Here is a 25,382-nt window from a genome sequence, read left to right as displayed (position 1 = left end):
TCCAACAAAGAGTGTGTGTGTGTGTGTGAAAATGAAAGACACGCTAATGACTCATCTGTCTGAGCAGACACAGCAGTTGTGTTTGTTTTTTGGGATGTTATTCCACCCACCAGGCCAGCCTGTGCCATTCCCCGGGAACACACACTCTGATACACTACATGGATAAAATGATGGGCTTGTCTTTGCAGCGAGAACAGCTTCCGATCCCCTGGAAATATTTATCATTATCTTTTGATCATTTAACGAACATTGTGAGCCCGATCAAGTTGTTCCACCCCAAAAGCATCCAGCCGATGCGTTTCTGAGCCTTGCTTTGTGCACCACGGCACAAAAAAGGGCCTTCCCCAAACAGCAAAAACGGAAGCATGATATTGCCCAAGAAGGTTTTGCTCTGATGAAGAGATAAGGATTATGATTCAAAGAAATTCAGATGAGGAAGACATGGCGAGATAATGCTTTGCACATCTGGCTCACAGTCGAGAGGGGAAAAAAAAAGATTAACACACATAAAAAAAAAAGCTTGTTTTGTAATAAATAATAAAAAAATAGTTCATCAAATTAGAAAAATTCATATTAAATATATATATTTATAAATATATTAATAAATCAATAAATTAGGCTCAAACCTTTTTTGACCCAATTTGGTACGGTCCACTTCTGTTTTGAACCGCAATAGAGAGAAGGAATGAAAGTCAGATCCCCCTCCTCCTCTTTCCCCCTCTCACACACACACACATATTATGACACACACGCACAAGCATGCACACACACACTCAGTCAGTCCGCCACACTGAGGCTACTGTCTGGTCTGGGGGCTGCCAGGGGAGGAAAGCCTCCAAATATAGCCCCCTATATGTGTCCTTGTGTAGTTATTAAGAGATTTACACCACCTCAAAAGGATCAGGTCAGGGAAAGTATACATCCCGCCGATCACTGCACGAAAAAAAAAAAAAAGCCCGTCGGGCAGGGGGAAAAAATAATAATTGGGCCGTTTTTCGAAGGCCGCAAGAGGAATAGTGCGCCTCTTTAGTGATCATTCAAGCTGGCCGCAAGCATGCACGCACACACTTGAATCTTGGAAGGTTATAGTCGGGTGAGAGGGCTATTTTGAGGAGAGCCGAGGCTTCATTAGAATGACGCCAGGAGATCATTAACACTGGGGCCACAGATGCTGTTAACACCTCTAATCAAGCAGGAGGAAGCATTAAGCGCTCTTCCTCACCTTCTCAAATGTTTGCTTGTCCAAATGACACACTTCCCGGTTGAGCTAACTTGCATGGATGAAGTTCGAAGTTTCTTCTGAATCATCGTGTTATGTTATGAGATTTCATAAATGTTTGGAAGATATTGTATATTTCACTGGCCTGATCAGTCTGCGCTTATGATGGTGTCAAACTCAAGGCACGAGGCCCAGATACGGCCCGCCCAATTATTTTTTGTGGCCCGTGAAATTGTGCATCAATTTCATGTGTCAAAACTAAAATTACAAATTGTCTTCACTTATAAAGAAATAGAAAAAAAATAGAAAAATTGCATTGTATATAATCTAAGTCATAATGGGCCTATGACTACAAAAATGACTTTGACGCCCCTACTATCTCCCAGTTAACCTCCACGTTCAGGTTAATTTTGTCTCTTTGGCTTGTTGACCCCAGTTGTAGCAGCGCGTCTGGAGCGACCGCCAACGCTTGACATCTACTCTGCAAGGGTCGTCCGTACGGGGTGCCGGAGATTCACTGCAGCCCCATTTCAGAGGGGTTTTTGTGGTGGGATGAATATTTTATGTGTCAGTGTGCACTTAGGAGAGAATGCCCTGTTTTTCTTGCAATGATATCATAACCACAAGATAGAGCTGGGAGACAGGGGCCAGTGCACACATGAGGCCTAAACAGCGGCGGGCGCTCAATATGTAGCCAAGCAGAAATGGACGCTGTCCATTTACTAGCCTCCTTTCTGAATCATCTGAAAGCATTATGGAAGTCTATGAAGAACAAATAAAATGCTTCATATAAAATGTCTGGTATTAATAGAGGAGGAATGGGTGTGTGCGTTTTATCTCGACTGCAAAACGACTTCCTTTCTCATTTCTGGGCTATGCTGCATTTTGTGGTGGAGCTGTGAAAAGTTGTTTTTTCATGAGAGCGGGTTACCACACGGCGTATTAACAGCAAACCTGATTGAGTTGTGGCCAACTTTCCCTCCACAAAGCCTGTATCAGCCCCAACATGGAGACAATATTTGCTCAATGCGCCCGCTCGTCGCATGACAGCTGAATGAGCCAGTACTATGACCTACTTCCTTCCTTCCTTCATCCTCCTCTTTGGGTGTTTGGCGAATCAAGAAACAAGCTCCGTTTTAGTTGCTGCTTTTACAGGGGCAAAGTGAAACCCTATCCGGACAGCAAAAGGGCAAAACGTGCTTTGGCCCAAAGCCAAGTTTGCACCCGGTATATCTGAAGTGTAAATATTTGTATTTGCTATATAAATGGACTTGATAGGCTCTGGATAACAGGCTACAATTGAAGTGAATCACACATTGAAATGAAAACTATGCGTGACTCACTGTAAAGTCAGTGACGGCCATTTTGGAGACACTCAATGTGATTTGCACGAGAAGCCCGCGCCGTACGTCGAAAAGACTCAACGTGGAACGTGATCCTTAGTTTGTTTCAGTGGAGCAACAGTTGAAGCGTGTGAGCAAACTTCCGTTTCAACAAGGTTTCAACATCTGTTGAGTAAAGTCATGCACACCTGTCTTTCTCTTCCTCCTGTTGCTACCCGGCCTGTCTTTCCGCCTCTTTTTCTTCAACTTCCCTTTTTATATTTTTTGTCTTTTTATTTTTTTTTTGACTTGCTCAGTGTGGATCACCGCAACTCGGCGCTCCCACGGCCACCAATCACACGTTTACGTATCTCGACCGGGGCGAATCAAAGTTCTTGTTTTGAGGCTGACCCTGAAGGATGTGGTTTTTACCCTTGGTTGGCGATTGTGGCTGTCTCGTCTGGGCCTAAATGAGTCCCGTGCTCGCCGCACGCAGACGTTACACAACTAGAAGCCTCATTTACATCAATGTTTTGAAAGAGAATAGCATGCATATTTATCATAATTAGAGGTGTGTGCGCAGGATGTGTGCAACAAGGCCAAGTTTTATCTTTTCAAACATTCTGCTGCTCTGTTTTCAACGCTCGTGTCCCTCAGGCAGATGCAGCATTGGTCTCGGGGGACGAGCGGCAGTGTGAAAAATCCCCCTCCCGTCAACGGAAGTTGCTACATGAGACTGCTTGAGCGGAGAGCGCAGCCTTCCTTTTCTGATAAGATGATAACGCTCATTGCGTGCGTCTGCTAAATGTGTGTGCGTGTGCACCGGAGGCAGTGCCACACACAAGGGCAGGCCTACAGGGAGGCAAGTCGAGGCAAGCAAAGAGAAGCAAAGGGGTGCCAAATACGCTCGGATTCCCGAGCGACACAATAGGGCCCGTAGCATGCTTCGGAGCAATCAGCTTGCTTTTGTGCTGCAACTTTGTGTGTGTGTGTTTGTGACGCTGAAGACGTTTCGGTGGATGTGATTTTTTTCTTTCTGCCTTTTTCAGTGCTGCTAGTGACACATTCCATTAAAGCAACTTGCGATATTGCATCGCTTCAAATATGAACGGCTTGTCTATGCATATAAGTGTTAGGTGGAAAGGCGGGGCCTCGCCACGCTGTGGGAAAGGAAAAGAGCTACCGTTGCTGTCACATACGTACACGCAACGCCCGTAGACGTGTCAAACGGCTTCTCACCCCGTAACGCATATGACTATCGAGTCAAAGTCAAGTGTGAAATATAAAATGGGTGCATTTTTTTCCACTGTGCAAACTCGCAAAGACAATGTGTCATTTTCACACAGGCACTAGAGTTGGGCCTGTCTTCTTCTGTATGCTTTTACATGGCAAGGCTTCCCCTCTTTGTTTACAATCGTCTGAAGTCCTGGAAGGACAAAAAAGAGCTTGCTTCACCTATTATTTGCTCACTGTTTCTAACCAATAAAGCCTGAAGATATAAACACCCAAACCACATGGTTGTGGTACAAAAAGTCCTTTCCAGTAAGCAGCAGGTGCGCGCACACACACATGCACACACACTCCACCTCACCCCTGCGCCCGATGCCTCGGCAAACGGTTTATTGTCATAATGCAGCCGAGGAGAAAATATTCCCTCACTCACGGGCCATTTATTTTTCTAAATGCAGATCGGAACTTTTATTGAATTATGCCTGAAAGCTTGTAATGGGTCCCTCCTGTGTGGGTCCGAGTAAATATGGAAGAGCGCCGACGCACAGAGCGAGCATTTTACTTCCCCCTCGTAGGTAAGTAAACAGGAAAGACGCTTGGCTGGTACATTTAGCGGCTCGAGAGGGAGACGGCAGGAGGGAGGCGAGCGAGCGAGCGGCGGCGTTGGCGGCGTGTCTCGGTCATTCTCTAACAAACGTCTTCCTTGGCGGCATGACTCGCATGATCTGAATGAATTCATGGTGTTGTTTGAGGCCTCTGTAAATAATTTGGTAATTCATAGTGTGTCTGGGTGTTCTATCTGGCGTCAGCAAATATAGGGTGGAAATTTTAGTCTGAGAGGAAAAAAAGAAGGCACTTGAGCCTGAGGCTATTGTGGCTTTCACAGACATCAGCTGGCTTAAAGAGCACATATTAGACACTCTTTGACGAGCTTTTTTTCCCCTTTTTGGTAATAGAAACTTTGTCTCTGTGTTGCAACTTCCAAGTGCTGCTAATAGACAAATAAGTCTTCTCTGTTGAGGGAACTGCTTAGGTTAGGGGTGGTGTCCAACTCGTTTTTTTACCATGGCCCACTTTGTAGTTACGGTTTCCCTCAGAGGGCCGTGATGGTGGTCACACCAATAAATAATAAAAAAAAAAATGTAAACCTTAATTATTAGATATACAAAACAAACGGATGAATTTTGAATAAAAAGTGTAACATTTGTTTGCAAAATCTCTGCATTATTTAGCACACATGCAAATTTTACATTTCAGTGCAGATTTTAGCAAAGATCATGGAAGTTGACAACTGCTGGGTGAATAATAATAATAATAATAATAATAATAATAATAATAATAATAATAATAATAATAATTTGTTTCTCATCTTTGCACTACCTAGACATAGCGAAGCCGGTAATGTGTCTCCTGGTCATACAGTACATCATCCAGTCATAGCATTAGCAGTCAGGAAAGCACCCAGCACACGCCCTCTCTCTGGCCCTCCCTCCCTCCCTCCTCCCTCCCCTGCCTTGCCCTGGCACTGATACACCCGCAGGCCTGTCTTTCAAAGACACCCATCTCCATTTTCAAACATCAAAGTCGCCTTTGAGAGAGCAATTCGCACCCATGCCGAACCTTTCATGTGATTTGTGGAGCAGGGGCGTGGCCCACGGCGGAGGGCGCCGACTTAAAGCGATGCAAGCACCTGGCAGGTGCACACATACACACACACACACACCTAGACACACACAGGGGCAACAACAAGCATAGAGTCTTTTGTTGACTTTATGGAATATCATAGGAAAAAGAAGCAAATGTCATTGTGTGTCTATTTGCATACTTTGTACAGTATGTATGCCAAATGCAAATAGCCACACACAGACACACATTCAGTGGTGTTTTGTTGCCTGTATTTATTTGACTGGGTGTGTGCAGCTACCTACAACTCCAGGAGTAGAAAGACGGACTTGGGGTGTGTTTGCACGAGTGTGTATTCATAATTATTTCAGCGTCATTGCATGCTATGCCTCAGATATTCTATTCAACAGCTTTAAAGGGAATTTGGAAGTTTAGAGGAAGAAACCTAAATGAGTTTATTTCAAATATTAAATGGAACTGTCATATATAAACTGAAATCATTTTTTGTGTTTTGCCTCTCGAAACCCGAACATGACATTAACCTCACATGTAATATTTAATCAAATGTCCTGTGAGTGTCGACATTTGTAGTTATTTTAAAAGGTGATATCAGTGGCTAAAAATACGGAGGGCCATTTCAAAATCAAACTCAATGACTTCATGAAGGTTCTGATTCATCTGACGAACGCTCCAGATACAGAAATACGAACAGCACCAGCAAACCCATAAGTGCATAGGCACGGCTGATCTCATGCATAAGTACGGCATTGAGAAGAGCACCCAAAAATATAGTTGGAGGATTCATTGGTGAGAGGAACCATGCAGGGGGGGCTTATGGTGCGAGGGAACTGATAGCAACAACAACCATTTTTTTTTTTGTCAAATGCACTTCTGAGAAGTAAAAGAGGACGAGCTTTCAGTTGCGACAGTTATTCTTCCAGTGTGGCCTCAGCAGAAGTTTGATAATAATACGACAGATAGTTTGAGCGAGGGGGGGGTGACGCATGCCGGATGTGTGATGAGGAAATCGGCAGTGAGGGAGACAAAAATACTTGGCTGAACATTTAACTTGGGGCACATAAGTCACAGTGTGGTGAAAATTACTGTGCACTAGCTTTCTCCTTAAGAGTAGATATTTAATTGTGAAATGATATTGTAACATTGCATTGACTTAACGGCAGGAAAAGTTGGAGGGAAGCAGCACCGAAGCGCACAACTATCCCTGGGGGTCAGACTGCTATTATATTTATTTTGATGTGTTGGCAAAAGCGCCTCTCTGCCTTCCTTGCGTGTAAAAGTTGCACAGACGATGTTAAGCGGTGCCTTGCGGTTAGAACGTAATCAGATTATTTTTGCGGCCCTAAAAAAAATTCTGAATGTTTGTGTTATGTACTGACATGACATGTATTCTTTTTTATTAAATATAAAAAGAGGCCTCTTAATTGAATTTGCATTTTTCTTTTCTGCTTCTAAAATGTTCAGAAAATGAGATTTCAAAACCATTTTGGTTATTTTCCTCATTTTGTTATCGTCAGACAGCTTTAACACTATTTTTGTGATTGTAGTACACACTGGTAAACATCTTTCCATTTGAATACAACTCTTGCATCTTACAAAAACATCTTTTACTATACTGCACTGAGCAAGCTAGCATGCACCAACTTTGGCAGGGACCTAAATCGGTCCTGCCCTATATTAAACACCGTCACCTTTTCGAAATGGGCCAGTGTAAAAGAAGCACGGCCACTCTGACGCCTCAGCTCGAGCTGCAACATTTTGACAGACAGACAGGAGACGTGTGCACGGTTATTTCAAGCCGAGACGCTTGCAGATGCACGCACACACAATCAGATTGAAAATATCCAAATGCATATACTCGGTTTATTATTATCTGTTCTCTCGCCGCTGCAAATAGCGTGCAAACTTGCAGGAGGCGGGGGCATGTCGTTGAGTGCCCCCCTACCCCCATGTGGCACTTGATACCTCTCTTGCCGTGCTCTGTTTTGACTGAACTAAATCCCCCCGCTGTCCCAAATATCACAGACATGAGCACAAGCCTCAGCTATCTACCCGTTTGGAAACCCCGCACGCTAGAACCATTAAAAACTGGATCTCTCTGTTGGAATGGTTATGAAATCCAAGCCATCCTATCTATCCCACCTTGAGCTCATGAAAAATGGCACGCATTGCATGTGCGCATAGCTGCAGACAACCGGGAGGGGGGCCCTGACTCATGGAGATTGCTGGGGCGAACGGACAGTTGCTGGGAGTCAAGCTGCGTGTTAAATAAGCAATTTACTTACAGCGTGTGACTGGTCGAGTATGGTCTGATGAGACTGGTAAAGAAAAAGTCACTTTTCCACCAAGCGGTAGGTAGAATTGAGCGCAACATGCCGCAGACCGTAAAAGTCAATTATGGTGTGTGTTTATAGGATGACAATAGCAGAGTCAGCAAAGAAATTTGCATTTGGAGGTTATGTAAGTCTTTAGTGAAGCCAACAAATATGAGGAATCTAAGAAGGAGAGGACGTTATTGTTTTGTCTCATTCGTGCCATGAAGGGCTAGGCAAAAACTACTCGACTGATTTGCATGTGGGATTATTGAGCAAATCTGTGCAATCCCTTTTGAGTAAGAATGGAGCAACTTCAGTCTCCCCTGAATACAAAAAGTCATATAACAAGAATTTGATGAATGTGAATGAGGTCTCTTAGGAAGAGGTCAAAATTGTGTGGGAAAAACAATTACTGAATGAAATAAGAAAAATACTAAAAAATGCATTTCTTGATGTTCATATACTCAGAATAAATCTAAAATGTGTAACTCCATTTTTTTTTTTCTATAAACAAGTGCTATAGTTTAGTTTTAGTCTGTGCCTGCCTCTTATTTGGCTGATTCTCTGATGACCAATCAACAGACTGAATTGTATGTAGCTCTCCCTATTGGTGACAATACCGCAGCAATGAGTGTGTGTTTGCATGTGTGTGTGTGTGCGTGTACTCACTGCGTGGTTCACGTGGCCCATCCACAGTGACCTTGATGGCGCGGTGATAAGTGGCCACTTGAGGCGGTCCGGTGAAAACAGTGATGGTTAGAGTGAAGCTTTTCCCTGCAAAACACCAAGGCATAGCATTTACACGTCTGACTTTTATGTCATTTATTAAAAGCCGTTGTTTTGAAACACTTTATTGTTTCATGCAACCACTAAGCGTCGGCAGCTTTGGTGTCGCTGAGGCCTTTGGCATTGAAAAATAATAAATGGGGGGGAACTTGGGACCACCTCAGTTGAGGGCCTGACAGTGGTTATATGATTTGGATTATTGAGAGAATGTACTCCAGATTGCCTGAAAAGGCTCACAGTGATGGTTTATTGTTCAACAATGCGGGATCTTACTCCCATCTGCATCCAAGTCTGCGGAGGGGTGAAGTGGGGGGTCTCGTCCCATGCAGACATGAGAGAGACATCTCGTGTTAAAAAGAGACTGTGTGGGAGGAAGGGGGAAAACCATGGTGTTAATTTACTGCCTAAATTATATGTGTGGGTTACCTTATAATTTAAAAACAATAGGCTGCTTCCATTGTTGTGAACTTCAGAATCAAATACACAATAAAAGGCCCCTACAAAGGCTAGAAATACTTCTAAAGAGATTCAGAAAATATATATAATATAGCTGGGAGAGTTTTCAGGGAATGCAAGCATTAAATCTATTTTATTCTTGGATATATTATTATAGAAAAATGCCTGTCTAACTCACTATATATAAATTAGATTTAGTCACTGCCCTGGACTGTGCCCTTTATTTATTTATTTATTTATTTATTTATTTATTTATTTATTTATTTATTTATTTATTTATTTATTTATTTATTTATTTATTTATTTCAGGAATAATGCAATGCAAGCTCACGGATTAACAAAGGAGGCCTGCGAAAATTAACTTAAACGATGACTTGCACCAAACTCATCCACAGCACCAAATGGATTTGGTGGAATTGGTCACCCCATGTATTCAGAAACTCATGCAGGATACACCGACTGCGGGGACGCGCTGCACCCTAAACAAATTATTCCATATTTGGAATTTTTAATCTTTAAAAAAAGCAACATGCATCATCAAGGAAAAATAGCTTACTTATTAAAGTAGACTTTTTTTTCCAGTTTCTATTTATATTTGATATTTTTGGTCAATAAAATTCTTTGCATTTGTGTGCTCACCTCGTCCGCTCCTCCCAACGAAGCGCAGGTCGTTGAAGCGGGCCACTTGGTTCTTCATCACGGCGGAGGCGTTCCTCAGCTCGGCCGAGTAGTTCTCGTCGTTCCCGGCCATGACCGTGACCAGAGTGCCGTCAGGGACATCGCCAAGGGCCACAACCTGGATGCGCAAAGAGAAAAAAAGCGGGTACATGCGCCGTCACCGCGTGCAGCCTCAAATCATGCATACAAAAACCGCGTCCCTTTGCAAATAATTTCCCCATTAATATGTATAAACCTGGGAAATTGTCCAAATAGCTCTGTTATAATTCACTTAAATATGTGCGTGTCATGTTTCAATGATGCTGTTTTATTATTATAAATGCAAACGTATGGCAATTTTGTTTCTTTCTTAGGCGACATTTCTATACAAAAGGTCATCATGTTTTCTATTCATTATCCCAATACTGCTTTTTAATATTAAAAAAAAAATTAACAGAAGCAGCTGGGTTATTTCACTAATACATGTTAAAAAATGTGCATATTTTGTCACACTTGAATTTGTTCAGTTGCAAAATCATGATCTTGCCTTAAAAGCCACGGGCAGAGTCTTGTTGCATCTCCAGTGAGACGGCAGGACCGAGCAGAGAAAGTTGGGACTGTCGGTGCGGACCAGCTCGCCGGCGTGGTCCGCCAGGACGTCCACCACATTCCTGGTGTCGGTTCTCGGCCTGAGCGGGCCAGGGGTGGCCATGGCCCCGTTACCGTCTGCGAGTTTACTACAGGTGAAGGACACGGAAGGCGGCGTGAACCGTCTGGTGGTGGGCGGCTCTACGGGAATATGCATCACAACAACAGCTCGGGTCAGTGTCAAGCTGCCGGGGGGGGTCGGTGCACAACTTTGCACAGCTCTTCAAAGTCTGATGCTGCTCTTGTCTTCTTTCTTGACTGCTGCGGATGGAGGCGACGGCGCAACCGACGCAGAGGAGAGCTCTCAACCACAGATTTGAAAAAGGGATGATTGAGAGCTAGATCAGATGGTGGTGAATCATTGAGAAAGTCCTATGACACTCGTGAAATGCGTAAATACCAGTTAATGATCAGTTTTTGACGAGAAAATCCAGACTTGGTTGAAAAAAAAGAAAAAGAAAGAAAGAGTCCAGCTGACAGTTTTTCGTGTAAATGCGAGCAAAAGATCTCAAATAAAAGTTGGGAAAAGTCACTTGAGATCTCGCAATGCTCCAATAAAACAGCTACAGCCAAAGTGAAACTGTAGAATAAGTGTCCTCCCGCGCGTAAAAACGTGCGTAAAACTTTATCCGGGTCCTCGTCCACCCAAAAAGCAAAAAACACCCCAATCAAGGGGCTGCCGCGTGCCCGCAAAGATGTTTCACTCCAAGTTATCCACCGGGGAGAAGATTAAGGACGTGCGAAAACGATCGCGAGGCTGAATGGAGAGCTCAAGAGTGCTGCGGATTATTTTACCCGAATCATTTTAGTCTTTGAGTGGTCGGGAGTGTGGAGATGGTTTCCACCAATGAATCTTCTGGGTTGGGCTTTCAGCAGACCAATCAGTCTCCGCCGCTGCTACTTCTTCAAGCCGCCTCAAACTCAATTATTAAGCCATCTCTTTCTTTTCTGTCTCTACGTTTTATAAGAAGGATACACGCAAAATGGCCAGAGCGCCTTTTTTTTTTTTAAATAAAATGAAACGCATTTTTAAAAACGCACTTAATTATTTGCGATTTATGTCTAACACACACAAAATGATTTTACATGAGACATTTCTGACAGTCTGACAAATATTACATTTTTAACACGTGTAAAAGCAAAACATCTACTTTGATATATTTCTGAACTGTCAATGTGTCATAAAAAAAAGAAAGAAAATCTTTCTTTCCCCATTGAAAACAGCAATGCTTCTCGTCTGCACTTTTTAATGTAAATCTTTTTTAAATAATAATAAAACAAACGGAAATGATTTAATCTGAAGCATTAAATTGGGCAAACATGTTTAATGGCTCAGAGTGGCTTCATTAGAGATCCCAGCCGGCAAACCAGCGTGTGGTTCTGCTTGCACACACTAGTTGGCGCATTTGCCTTTAATTTCAAACGGCGTCTGCGTGGAGAGGACACTTTTCATCTCTTCTCTAAAATAGATCAGACCATACCCTAATACCCACTAATCAAAATAAATTGAACTATAACATTTGTCGATTCATTTAGAAAAATCTAAATATTATACATGTATATGTAATCTATTAAAATAAAGCCCCGCCACTTCCAGAATTAAATCATCTTGAATTTTCTACATATTCGTTGGATCACAGCATAAGTATGTTCATTTTTACATTGAGATTATTTGTGATTATTTTGTGCACGCCTAACGATATGGAAGCAGGCGTGCAATGAGCGCAAGCTGCGTTTTGATATTTATTAGAATCGTCTATTTGATAATTTAGCAACGGAATCTGGGAGTTAACAAATATAATGCGTGATAGAATGCTTTGCCATTTAAGTGACTGGAATAAAAACTGTGCTAAAAGGAATTAAGCACACATTGCTTCCGATGACGCATATGTAATCACTTCAATTAAGAGAATACAAATTAAACCGTTTTAATTATTTTAACATTTTGAACCTTGAGGTTTGTTTTTTTTAAATCTTGTTGATAACGTTAGTGCTATTGTTGGGATTGGCCTCGATTCTCTACCTCACCGATAGTCAGAGCCATGCACGGACTTTCACAAATATAAAAAAAATATAAATAAACCTGCAAATGAAGTCTCACCACATGCCGGGGACTTTTAAATGTGCATTAGACATGAACTTGTTTGCAGAAACTATGGATAATGCTTGTTTAAATTTACAATTTTGATTCCCTTCAATTAAAAGCAAACTAAATATGTCCTCACAAGAGCTTATATTGTATCACTTTAAATTCATCTGCAGGCATGTGACTCCATTTTTTTTCTACAAAAAAACTTTTTTGAGGAGTGTTTTGAAGTGTCAACTGAAAAGTGGTCTATTACTTCATCCAGGCCATGGGGGGTAAAGTAAAATGTCCAGCTCTTCCCACTCACAACATAACATCACCCCTGTTATTTCATATATTTATCATATTAATTTTAACCCCCAAATTCAATTGACGCATTACTGTATATTTTTGTTGCCCACCACACTAAAAACACACACACGCACAAAAAGCTGAAAGTTGATTCAGTGCCTTGCACCTCGACATCTTGCAAAGTAGCGGCTCACCAACAATGGCTGCTATTGTTTGCTTCTCAGCAGGACTCAAACCATCTTTGCGAAGTTCTTACAGATGAGCCAAGATATGACCACACAGCCTCTATTTAAAGTAAAATTTCAATAGATAATACTTGTGATATATTTTTGTCATCGAGGTGGTTCATTATTGAAATTGAGACCACACAAGCACAGCAGTTCTATGCCTTAATGTGCCTTGTCACATTTGGACCTCTGCATTTCACCGTTCACTTTCTACAGTTTCAGCCGCATGAACGGAGCTCGCCGCCGATCCTGAACGCTTTTTAATGATTTAGGTGGGTCAGGCTTGAAATCAAGACAGAACTGCTGGAGGACATGCAAAACCTCAAACTCACCTCAGATAGGCCCCCACCATGCTCATGCGTATTTGTCCAGCTTCATCATGCACCGTTTTTTATTGTCTTAAAAAAATAATAGTTAATAATTTTGTTTACATTCCCGTGACAAGAACGGTAAACAAATCAGCGCCACAAAGCACCTACAACACCAAAGTTATGACGATTATTTTTTAGAGCATATTTTTAGTAAGGTCAGCTTCTTTTTACACTTGTATGTCTGACCAGAATATTGAATGTTCCTTTCAAAACATTTATTGAACAGTTAGTCAAGCGTTTACGTTTGATGCTGCACTTTGTCTAAGTCCAGAAATGATGGGTGAAACTTTTTTAATGCAGTTTGTAATGCAAAGATGAACACGGTTTGACTAGGCGACTGGAATGATTTGGGTTCATGCATCTATCTGCCACCCACTCTGCCTCAGAACCACTTAAAAGTCACTTTGAAGATGGGCGAAACCTCAGCTATGTGAATCCTCTCCCAGTTTCATATTCATTTTTTGTTTTTTTTCTAGCTTGATAGAATCTATTAACCTAGGTCAACTTTTGGGCTATTTTCAGAGCCGCGAGACATAAGCCTTTTGGATGGCTAGCTATTCATTTGCAAAGGGGGCTGTGGAGCCAATTAGACCTAGTTTGAGGTTGGGCGATGACCTAAGACAAAGATTCTATCTTTAGAGAATCTGCGGCCATCACACATTTCTGTACATTCACAAATTACAGGGCAGGCTTTGGCCCTCAACCCACCGAATACATTCCTTCCCAAAAGTGTCTACTCAAATTTCTTCTCGAGGTTTGTGCTGGGTGGAAATACGAGCGCTGTGAATGGACAACTATGAAATGGAGTTTTATTCCTCCGGATTAAATTAGGACCACTTCTGGGCTCTGGGTATTTTTTTGTATGAATGATGAATTCTGCGGTGGCTCTGGAACGTTCAACTTGTTTACCCATTCCACCTCGTTGTGTGCTGTTGGATTGCATTTTTTTTTTTTTTTGCTCCATATAGTGGAGAGGAGCGTCTGTGATTAGATGATGGAATTCACCAAAGCCATTTCCACTTTTTACATTTTGGACAAGGACGATTTGGGATGAGGCAAAACACCGGAGTAGACAGCGAGCCCATCGGCCTCATGCATCTTTAATACTCTGCTTACGTTCTATAAAAGGTGCAGAGTGGAGCCAAGGGCTTATTAAAGCCTCCTGAATCAATTGAGCAAAATAATGGCTGTTGGGGGACGACTCCACCTATGTTTATATTTCAGTCGTCAATGTAAATTGATTTTTAAGGGCTTCATTTTGAAGTGTGCCAAAATATCAAACATGTTATGGCGTGAATACTTGACTCTGTCATTTGACAATATTACAGCATGCGATCAATTCTCTGAATGGAACACACACACAGACACACTAAAAACTAAAGCAAAATATATTGGTATTATTAAATATGTAACACAAACAAACCACTCACTAGAACTAATATATTGTACTTGCGGCAGACCGTGATCAAGGGAACCCTGACATGATGGTGCCTCATTTCTAAATGGCCATTTAGCGATGACATCATTGCTGTCTTTTGTCAAATGTGAATTTGTTAGCAATTTTCCCAAATCCTATTTCTGAAAGAAAAGCATTTAACAAGAAAGGAAATATTTACAATAATGTTGACTACCTTGCAGGTGTAGCGTGGTGTTGTTTTAGGTACAATTAAACCTCCAAATAAAAAGCGATGATCTGCATATTGGGTAGCCCTCATTAACCCAAGCCCGCCTGCCCCTTCTCAACACACACACACACGCTATAAAGGCCGTTGTCACGGTGACTCCACCCTCACATCATCCATCGGGTACTCCACTCACCCAATGATGACAGTTAGCAGTGTGTGATGTGGTTCCTGCGCCTGTTTATTCTTTGGAAAGCCACTAAAAGTAGCAGCAGCTCACCAAAAGAACCCCCATGCTATTATAGGAGTACTTTGGGCAGACTTTTGATCTGGTGGGTTTTGTAAATAAGGCCCCACCTTCGTGTGGCCGCTGCTTTTCCATCTATATTGTTTCAAGCTATTTGCTATCACTACTGCTTTTGTAACCTGGAACTAAACATCAGTCCAAAATTTATTTGAGTTAAGAAATGTTTTGAAATAAAAATAAGCCCATTTATCTTGTGAAGGACAGTTTTTTTCTTCTTCACGGGATCTTTATTTACACTCCATATAACTTTTACATTCACCATAAATACATCAAGTCCCACATTTTTTTTTTTCTGCTGTGGTTTTTCATGAACGCTATAATCATTTCTCATCTTTCTTTGTCTCTTTGTCTGTCTGTGCATTTGTGTGTGACAAAACACACACACACGCACACTCACACAAAGTGTTTCTCCTTTGCTGGCGAGAGCTTCTGATGCAAGGACGGCAATCTGTAATCTGTAGTAATTGCATGTTGCAGAAAAACATTTTTCCGCTGTGGTAATCGCTGCAATATGTGCAGTTGCGTTGCCAAAGTGACAGCACCCCCCCACCCCCCTACACATAAACACACTCACGCCACACAGGATCCTGACTCACTCTGACTCTGCCGAATGTGTCCAATGAAAATTTTGGAGTCCGTTTCTCAGGATGGCCGCAAGCCAGAGACACTAACAGAGACAAGTCACTGTTTTATTGTGACAAACCGGGGGATTGGTGGGTGTGCTCAACCAGACACACACACACACACACACACCTGCGGTACTGCCATGTTGCATTTACCTACAGTAAAAAAAATACAACTCCTGCCAATGACAGTTTAACTCGTGCCAGCTCCCACACAAAGATCAGGGGGCGGATGTTTAAACGGGATTTCACACTTGCCTAATCGTTTTAAACTTTATATGCCAGGGGCCATTCTACAATCAGAGGGTGCTGAGCTTCTGACCAGGGGGAGCAAAAATGTTGTACATTTTAACACAATTTCATATCTACATTAATGAAAGAATAGCATGTTGCTTTTCTGGAACTTTTTTGGAGCTGTCAAAAAAGTCAAGAGCTATGACACAAGCAAACAAGTGGTCATTTTAACGTGCCACGTCTTACGCAAGTATCACTTATTTTTCACGTTTTTTTTTTCCTTGGAGGAGTGAGTCATATTTGTCAAAGTTCCTCATGATTAGTGGAAGTTGAAGCCACATGAAATGGAACACATGCAGTGAGAGTGTCAAGCTTAACAATTACATGTATTCATCAAGCCATCGACACGTGTCAACGTGTTTTTATATTTTAGGGCATGGCTGACCTGAATTGACGCTTGGGTTCAGTGGTGGCGCTGGGACTATAATACTGCTTGACCACAAAACATGAAGGTACCTCAGAAGGTAGGATCGCAAAGTTTTGGGACCATTATATCACTATGTAAGTAAATTTAAGGTCGTAACCCCTCACGCTACCAAAGCTTGTACGAGTCACGCTGAAAGACAAATGGGCCTTAAACAACTGTTCCCACATATATAATCAATTGTCCCAAAATGTCGTCGTTCATCAATTCCAAAGATCCTCTTGGCAATTTGTCCATAAAGTATGGAAATAAACTGTAATCTTTATCAACGCACATGCACCTAGCCTACTGATCAGTAATGCTCCGAGACATTTATAGACACACCGTCATAGACACCAAGATTGCAACCAGACCGCGTGTGCAAAGCTTTTCCTCTCTGGGCTGCTGTAGGCATCCAACCTCCAAGCAGTTGAACTTTCCTGTCTCTAATGGAGTCTTTTTGTCAGATCAAACAGCTTTCACTGACGAGGAGAGGAGACAGATCGCAGTGCTGGAAGCCATTCAGTCTGACAACCCAAACACATTTGACTGGCAACGCAGCCTGCCTCCACTCTCTCCTATAACGCTGGAGATTCCACACAAATGTAGTTATGCCACTAGAAAGGAGAAGAGGGAGGGAGGGGGGGGCACAAAGACAAGGCTGTCATAGCTCAGTCTTTCCTCGAATGAAATTGCATGTGAGCCAAATATTAGGAAGCATGCTTGGCTTCCTGCAACCACCAAGGCATTAACAGTGAGTCTGCAAACCACATTTGGAGCAGCACACAATGCCCCTTTGTGCTTGGCTCTCTTCTTTTTGCTGGAGGAAAAGCTTGAAAAGTAAAGATAAGAGAGAGTGAGAAGATGCACGGAGAAGTGAAAGGAAGATGGATGATGCTGCATGAATGAAAAGAGATTTGGTCAATGAAGAGAATGTCAGTAGAGGCTGCTTTGTATTGCATTTGTAGATATTTGATTGCTCCACTTTGAGAGTAAGCATCATGTTTTGGAGACTGGCATGAAGTGAGGTGAAGGTCCACCTGAGCTGTATCAAATGCTCCATTGATTGATCTGGGTGCTACAAAAACTGTAAATAAAAAGCTCAGTTCTGAGTGACACAATCAAATAGATAATTATAAAATACAAATAATTAACTGTGGTTGTGTGCCAGTACTGAGTCAATCCGGTTTAGCCATGATGGTACCAAAACCAAAACCATGTTTCCGTAGTGCAGTTCATAAGCCTCGACCACAATCCCAATTAATCGAATATCTCGTTGACAATATGTGGCTGTTATAATATTTTGGAAAGGCACAATTGTGTACTGTTACGAGCGTATTTCCAGCATCATCAGTGTTTATCCCTTTCAACTTTTTACATGAGTCTTACAAGGTCATTCCAGGTTCTGTCACACTCATTGAAGTCCAAAAAGACTTCAAAGGGCGCCCCAAATGTTGAATTTGCATTAATTTCCCTCTTCAGAGGACTTCTGCTTCCCGAGCGCCATCTGACTCACCGCAGAATCCGTCCAGCTTCCAGCAGCAAACTCGGCGCTGGTTTCCTGACAAACGTCCGTGCCACTTTTCGCTACAGACCCAAGACAACTCTTGGAAAGTACTTGGCAGGCCTTCTGGGCTTTTAATTGTAAGGAAACAAAGGCGTGGCGTGGCGTCTCTCAGCCTGCATGTCAAGGAGCTCCAGAGCAGACTTAAACACACGATACTGTCATGCCTCGCAAAAGGAATATTTGGCAGCAAATAATGATTGGCAGTTATTCCAATTGACTTCTATATGAAATCTAATAAGGAAAATGAACCATCTCCACATGTCGAAGGTTTTTTTTTTTTTTTTTCTGCCAGGAGAACAAAGAACGACAGCCCAGCATGCACCAGTTAAACTTACAAGTCTGGGCTCCGTTCCCAGGCCTGCACCCACCCAACGGAAGACCTCCTTATAAAACTGCAATAGCCATAGACCCGACCGACTCCATTGGATTCCAGGAAACCACCCATGTGTCCGAAGTGACTAAATGTTTCCTCTCATCATCTCTGGTGCTAATCAGCCGTGGCGTTCCCGGTGTACCGTTAGCACCCAGGCCACATGGAGCTCCGACATGGTGAGGGCAGGACTTTCCCTCTTTGACTCAGAGCCTGAGGCATCCACATGAGGCTGGCCTAATCCTCTGATTGCAGTGTTTAGGCCCCGCTCTCTGCTGTTCCACGTCAAGGCGGCCACAGCTAACGACAAGCTAATGACACGACGATGACAAGGCGCGTTTGTAAATCCAATCAGTAGTCTGGCTGCCTGCTGATTAGGTTGATCAAACTCTGCAACGACTGGCCCGCTCTTATGTCATCACGCTGATTAAAGAGTCCGTCAGTCTCCCTCACGCAAAACGTCTTTCTGCCAGGTTGGCAGTGTCCACTGATGGCTGTCATGTTCCTATGAGTTAAATATATTCATATTTAATATCTAAACATTTGTGAGATCAAGAGGGAAGTCCTTGAAACACCTCTGATGTTTTGTTTGCACAGCGCCGATGGAATGACACATGAGCAGACCATATGTTTGTCCCGACTAGCCATTACGCTTTGGTCAGACAGGGCAAGAACGTCACAGTCATCATGCTGACATGTGTTTCCCTGGCTCAGCATGAGGAAAGGAAACCAGGCGCTGAATTCACATGAAGAATATTTCTTGTTTATGACGATCTATAGCATAAAGGTGCTTGTGACTGCTGTGACCAAGACATGAGCACATGCATGACCTCACACCGCTAGACAGACAATGGAGTAGACAAGGAAGGGGACACTTGTGACAGGGAATCCCTTCCATAGTGTCTGAGAAAAAACAAGCTGGCTCCGGTTTACTTTGGGGCAAATTATGCAACTGATGAGTTTGAAATAAAATAATATAATATATGATAATAATATGTAATCATATAATATATAGATCATAAATTAGAATATGTAAAGAACTAAACTGCAGCAAAAATCAGTGAGCTGAGTTAATATAACTAATAATAAATTAAAATACTACTACTCCTCATTTCTCTTCAACATTCACTTATGGGAATTTTGTAATACATGTCAAATGTAGGCACTATAAATTTTTTCACCGGAATATATTCCAGTTAGTACAACCCCACAGTGACACATTCCAAAACAATGTCCTGCTGCAACTCCCTCAGCCAACATAGTGCCGAAAGCACTTTATTAAGCAATGGACTCTCTTGAAAGGTACTGTACAAATCAGTTTTTATTGTTATTATTAATATAAAGAATAAATATATAGAAGCGATTAAATGAACATAATTGCCATTTAATAAAGATATTTTATAACACAAACAATGTACATATATATTTTTTTACTCTTGCTAACTTATTGCAAATCCTACTAATAACAATAATAACAGGAATGCATGCCGAGTCATAAAAATATGACTCAACTTCACAAAAGCAGCACATTCTTCTCAGACAGAGACAAATGAAATCTTATCAGATTGGCATGGAGACATTTTGCAGACCACCAGAAAATTGTATTTACTACTACACTTAGCACGACTCGAACCTTGACCCACTGGAGGTTCGACGTGGTGGTTTGAGCCAAAAGTGTAGAAGGGCGGAGACGGCTTTAACATTAGTCAACCACATAATCAGAGCGCCCCTCTGCACTCGCTACATGAGGCCATCTTACTAGCTCACCCTAAAAGTGTTCCCCATAAAGTTGTGTTGACAGACAGTGAAAACGGCGAGACAGACCAAAAAGTAAATAAGTACCTCCAAAACGTTTACAGACATAATCAAGTCCAGAATGTTTCTTCTATCCAATATGCCTTCAGAGTTTTTATAAATAGATATTATACCCGGCTAAATTGGAGACAGAATTTGACTTCTCTGTAGCTGACATGAGTTTTCTATTATTTGCTTTCACTTTCAAATATTGAAACTGTTAATATCTAGTTACAGCTTGCTCAGCTTGGCATCTCGCGGGCGGGGGCCTCACACTCAGCAAGACTTTTAAGAGGCTCCAATCAAGCCCATTTATTTATGTCAAAGAAATAATCTCAATCAAATTGTTATTACGTTTTTTGCCATTTGCCAGCTCTATCATGTTGAAAATGTCGTGCTTTTTTTTTGCTAGTACAGTTTCAAAGTGCCAGTGTTTTATTTGCAATGTATCCACTGCCAGTGATTGACATGCATTTCAACTAATCTTTTATTCCACTCTATGTGTCTACTCAGGTTTAAACTAAAAAAAAACAACCAGAATACGCATTTCTCATTCTTAAGTACTCACTTCCATTCATGCAGTGCAATAAGACTAACGGATAAAAGCAGTCCCACTCTAGTAAACCTAGACCTTTTTTTTCCTGCTACAAAGGGAGCTGGCTCTCAGGAGTGTAACACTAAACAGTGAACTCCCGCATAAACGAAATGTGAAATAAATCTTGCAAAATGACGGTGAAGGAGAAATCCCAAGAAAAACTTGATCAGGTTTTTTGTTTTTTTACAATAACATGTTCCATTAACTGAAAATACTTCCAAATCAACCACATTTGCATTTCAAATTACAAATAAAAAAAAAGATATCTTGCTCAATTGATTACTTTATTGAATGCAATGGAATAGATATAGTATATTTTTAAATATATATTAGAAGGAAGTCCTACTGACTCATACTGTGTGTATATTGTATACAAATATATCCAAGCAACGGGGCCCTCTATTTTGGGGACCTTTATGATCTGATGATCTTTTTTTCCCAGCTATAAACACTTTTTGGGAATCAACCTTGGATTTCTGCTCTACTCTTAACAAATGGATGGAGTTGTGTGTGCAAAATTTAGCTTTGTTATCAAATGGTGTGTAAGCTGCACCATAACAGGTGCAGCCTCATTGTGGTTATGATCAGCGAGCTGCAGCAGCGGCAGCATCGGAAGACCCAATTTGCTCAAATCTCTCCATCTTCTCATAACATACCGACAGTTGGTCATTTTGTTTTACGGCACATCAGGAGTTAAATGCCACAGCTGCAATGTCTGGCTTGTGAGCGCCTCGATGCGCATGTGTCATATGTTTTAAGTGTGCCGGTTAATGCATGAGTTTTAGCAAAGGCTTGAGGTTTCTGAGGTGAGGTGTCCTTTGGCTTCTCACGCAAAGCGCATCTGATGTTGCCCATCATGTTTGCTCTGTGTGCAATAGTTGGCCACCATTTTTTTTTTAAATCCGCTTCTCGTGTCATTGTCTAAATCCGAGAAATGTTCCATACATCTCCTGATGCCTTATCGGATGATGACGGCTTTATTTCCATAAACTTCATGTTGCACCTTATTAAAGTCAAAGTTTCCTCTTAATTTCAGTTCGATTTAAGTCTGAAAAAGAAAGTTTTGGCCAAATTGCACTGCAAACCACCAGAGTATTCCCGTTACATGAGGGCTCCCTCATTTGAAATCGTTTCAGATTGAGCTGGATGATTTAATCACTCTTGGCCTTTGTTCTCACACGGTTCACTTTCAGACTACTGACATTGTAAATTGGAAAAGGATATTGTGTTTTCACTAATGATTTTAAATGGTAATTCGAGTTTTGCATTCACTGTCTCATATCCCGTTTGGGCCGTCTGTAAATCAAAAAGTGGCGCCACCAGAGCACATTTTTTTGGGGAAGTTTGAACATTCTGATAGATTGTTGGGTTAAAAACAATAAGAGCCACTCAAACAAGTGGTTTTAAAATACAAAGAGTGAAAAAAAGGCGGGAACTTGTCATGAGGAATATGCATACGTTTTTATAGAAGCTTAAGTGAACATTGGAACATCATCCATTGTGGCTGTGGTTCCACTGAGACAACCAAGATGGGTCTCATGTGATCCACAGATGTATTGTTTTCTGATTTACAGACCTTGCGAAGCTCTACAGATTTTAAAATACACCCTGGTAACATTTTGGAGCTCTTGTGGCTGTCTGTAATTAACACTGCAGCAAGGCGTTAATTGGGACGCTGATTTCGATTTCTTCTACTGCCTCCAGCGACTTGATGGTGCTTTCAAAAAGCTTACCATCACTTTGTCTCCATACATAAAAAATAGTTTTCTACTCCCAGTCAAAAGCTATGCTATTGGAATTACCATGACAACAAATGCTTTGTTCATTAAGGCTAGTGCACTCACCTCACCACACAGACCAAAAGTACCTCCTGGAAGTAAAGGAGCTTTTTTTTTCTTCACTCTCTTTTATTGTATTGCTCTGTCGGGTAAAAAGCCTAATCGCATGGAGCTTGTATTCTCACTGAGAGTCTGTGGTGAGAACACCATAATGGTGCTACTCCATCAAGCCTACAGTAAAACACAAGGAAGAAGAGGAGACCTGCGGCTGCCGCAACTAAATATGGCCGACACATCCACACATTTTAAAATATATGTTCATATAAATAAGAAAAATAGAAATGGAACATTCAGAGCAGGAAGAGAACAATCCGTGCAGGGGAGGGGGTTTTAGGATTTAGGGGAGGGGGTTTAAAGACAGGAGGGGCGGATCAACACTCACCTCTGAGCAGACTGCTGCTGTAGTTGGAGAAGGAGTCAAAGATGCTGTTGGATGCCATGACAGAGGAACACTTGGCCTCCACCAACCTTTGGGAAGAGACGGCCGGCGGTGAGCCCGAGAGGACAGCAGTTATTGGGCTGCTTGCCCGTTTGCGAGCAAGAATTTTTGTGACCGCCGCAGGAATCTCAAAAGCCACAAACCAGCACACAGCAGCGGTATGAGTTAAAGATGAAGATGGAGGTCAGAGAGGAGAAGTTACAAAGTAAAAGAAACGGCAACAGAAGCAGTTTGATGCAAAGTGTTCAGGTGGCCTCACCTGAGCTGGAGATGATGACGGAGGCCTCCAAAGTGACCTCAAGGCTTCGGTTTGTGGTTGCGTCTGACGCAACAGGCTGCGGAGTCTGAGGTTAGCAAGGTAGCCTGATAGCGTGCTCCTAGTTTGTCTCGCCCGACGTTGGAACCTTGACAAAGGCGTCAGTGCTAGTAAAAAGCTAAAAGCCACAATGCATCTGCATCCTTCTCGCCATCCTCCACACACAGGCACAAACTCTCCCTCTCTGTGAGTGGTGGAGCCCGTGTCACATGTGACGTGAGGTCACCGGGCCTCTCCCTCCCCTCCTTCCCTCACTCGTTTCCTTTCCTATCATCTTTTGGTTGGTAACGGTTTTTATGTTTCACTGCGTACTTTCCATCATTCTTGCACTCTCACTTTTCATCAAGTTTTTGGAAACATTCTATTATTTTTTTTCTTTTCATACCAAGCGGTGGACTCCGCCGCTGTGGTTTGTACAGAGCACCATGATCAGTCCAGCAGAAGTCGAGCCAACGTTAAAATGTTTGAGGTCAACTGCATGGCAAAAGCAAATGAGAAAGGAAATGGACTCAATGTATAAGTTTGACGTTTGTCTGACTGACGTCACATATGTGTTTGTAGCAAGAAGTGGTTTGGGACCCGAAAAACCTCCACCCTCACTTACCACTTGATAGTATCGTAATCTAATCTTGTCAAATTAGAAGACACACAAGGAATGGCGCTGACACTCAGAATAAAAACATGGTGCTGACAGGAACTAGCTATGGAAATCCCAAGGACCTGCAGACCTGCTCTAAAGTGGAACTGATCATTTGAAAATCAAAAAACAGGCTTGAATTTTAATTCTTGTGGATATTCTCATTTATCAGGAAATTTTATTCGCAGGTAATTGATCGCAATTGAACAACTGTTGGAGATCTGCTTCCCAACTCATCAAATCCATCAGTCTGTCCACTTCCGAGAAGCATTTAATCTATAAACTATACAAGTATTTCATTCCTTCAATAGCCATTTTCATTTGAATCTCCTTGGGGTTGGCAGATGTGGCTTTCCTTTGTCTCAAATGACCGACCACATGTGTTAATGCGGAGTTTCCAGGTCCAATGAATCTGGCAAAGCAGTGTGTTAAACCAACGTCTTTAATAGGACAAGACTTGTTACACACAAGACATTTATCATAGGTGGGGGGTTGATTAATTTGATCTTATTTCATTAAATTGCTATGTGTGCAGAAACTTATTGTTATAATTGGAAAATACAAAATTGACACACAATTATAAGTGGTCATTAAAATTGCATTTCAAAATGACATTAATTGTGTGTGCCAACCATGTTAGTCAAGACTCCCAAATTAGCGGGAAGTTAGTATATTATTCATATTATTGACAATGATGACTTACAAGGGCCAATCAAGTGCACTTGGTGACATCAGCGTTGGCACAGTGCGTGCATGTGAATGCAAGCACAAATCACTGGCCTTTGCAAACGTGTGGTATCCTCACTTCCTCTGTCTGGTGTCTCCCAGCGACACAATGACCACGTCTGGCGATGGGAGAACATAACCAAACCACCGTCTGGTCACTCATGTGACCCACTTTACTTCCCATGGTTTGTTTTTTACACTGTCTTGTGTACAGATGCCAGCCCACGGTGTGTTTTGCTAATTGCCGGACACGAGTGCAGCACGGACCACAGCGTGTGTTTGTATGTGTATATACAGTACCATGTTCTGGACGAGTGTGTGTGTGTGTGTGTGTGTGTCAGAGAGCTTTCCCCGGTAGCCCGCACTGCCCCTTAAATGAGCAGTTGCCGTGGAGTTAGGCGGCAACGCAGGCTAAATGACACGGCGTGTCGGCAAGTGTGGCCGAATCCTGAGGCCGCGCTTGTGGCCCCGAGGGCTTTTATCAGTGCGTCCACACGGCCACTGTAGGCCCGCGACTTAACCTCACAAACAGCGCGACTTCCTCTTCCGACACCTCTCTCGCCTCCCGACGTGGCCTCGGCTTGGGCCTGCCAACCGAGCGA

The 25,382-nt window shown here is 42.3% G+C and overlaps 1 protein-coding gene across 2 annotated transcripts in view; it reads right to left on the bottom strand.

The window, feature by feature from the left end:
* Positions 1-23,535, bottom strand: part of runx3 (RUNX family transcription factor 3) — a 36,822-nt gene extending 13,287 nt beyond the window's left edge. Inside the window, exons 1-5 of one of the 2 annotated variants that reach the window (XM_088400507.1) lie at positions 23,361-23,535; positions 23,045-23,130; positions 10,174-10,415; positions 9,609-9,765; positions 8,397-8,501 (exon numbers count right to left, since the gene is read on the bottom strand). In XM_088400507.1, coding sequence (XP_088256633.1) covers positions 8,397-8,501; positions 9,609-9,765; positions 10,174-10,415; positions 23,045-23,102 — 562 coding nt within the window. In that variant the 5' untranslated portion in view covers positions 23,103-23,130; positions 23,361-23,535. The remainder of the gene's footprint in view (positions 1-8,396; positions 8,502-9,608; positions 9,766-10,173; positions 10,416-23,044; positions 23,131-23,360) is intronic. The other variant, XM_088400506.1, reaches the window with a different exon arrangement.
* Positions 23,536-25,382: the final 1,847 nt, after the last annotated feature.

Source organism: Syngnathus floridae, chromosome 16 (assembly GCF_059516105.1).
Source record: "Syngnathus floridae isolate MCC-2025c chromosome 16, RoL_Sflo_1.0, whole genome shotgun sequence".
NCBI classification, from domain to species: Eukaryota; Metazoa; Chordata; class Actinopteri; order Syngnathiformes; family Syngnathidae; genus Syngnathus; species Syngnathus floridae.
This window is presented reverse-complemented; position numbering and strand designations above follow the sequence as displayed.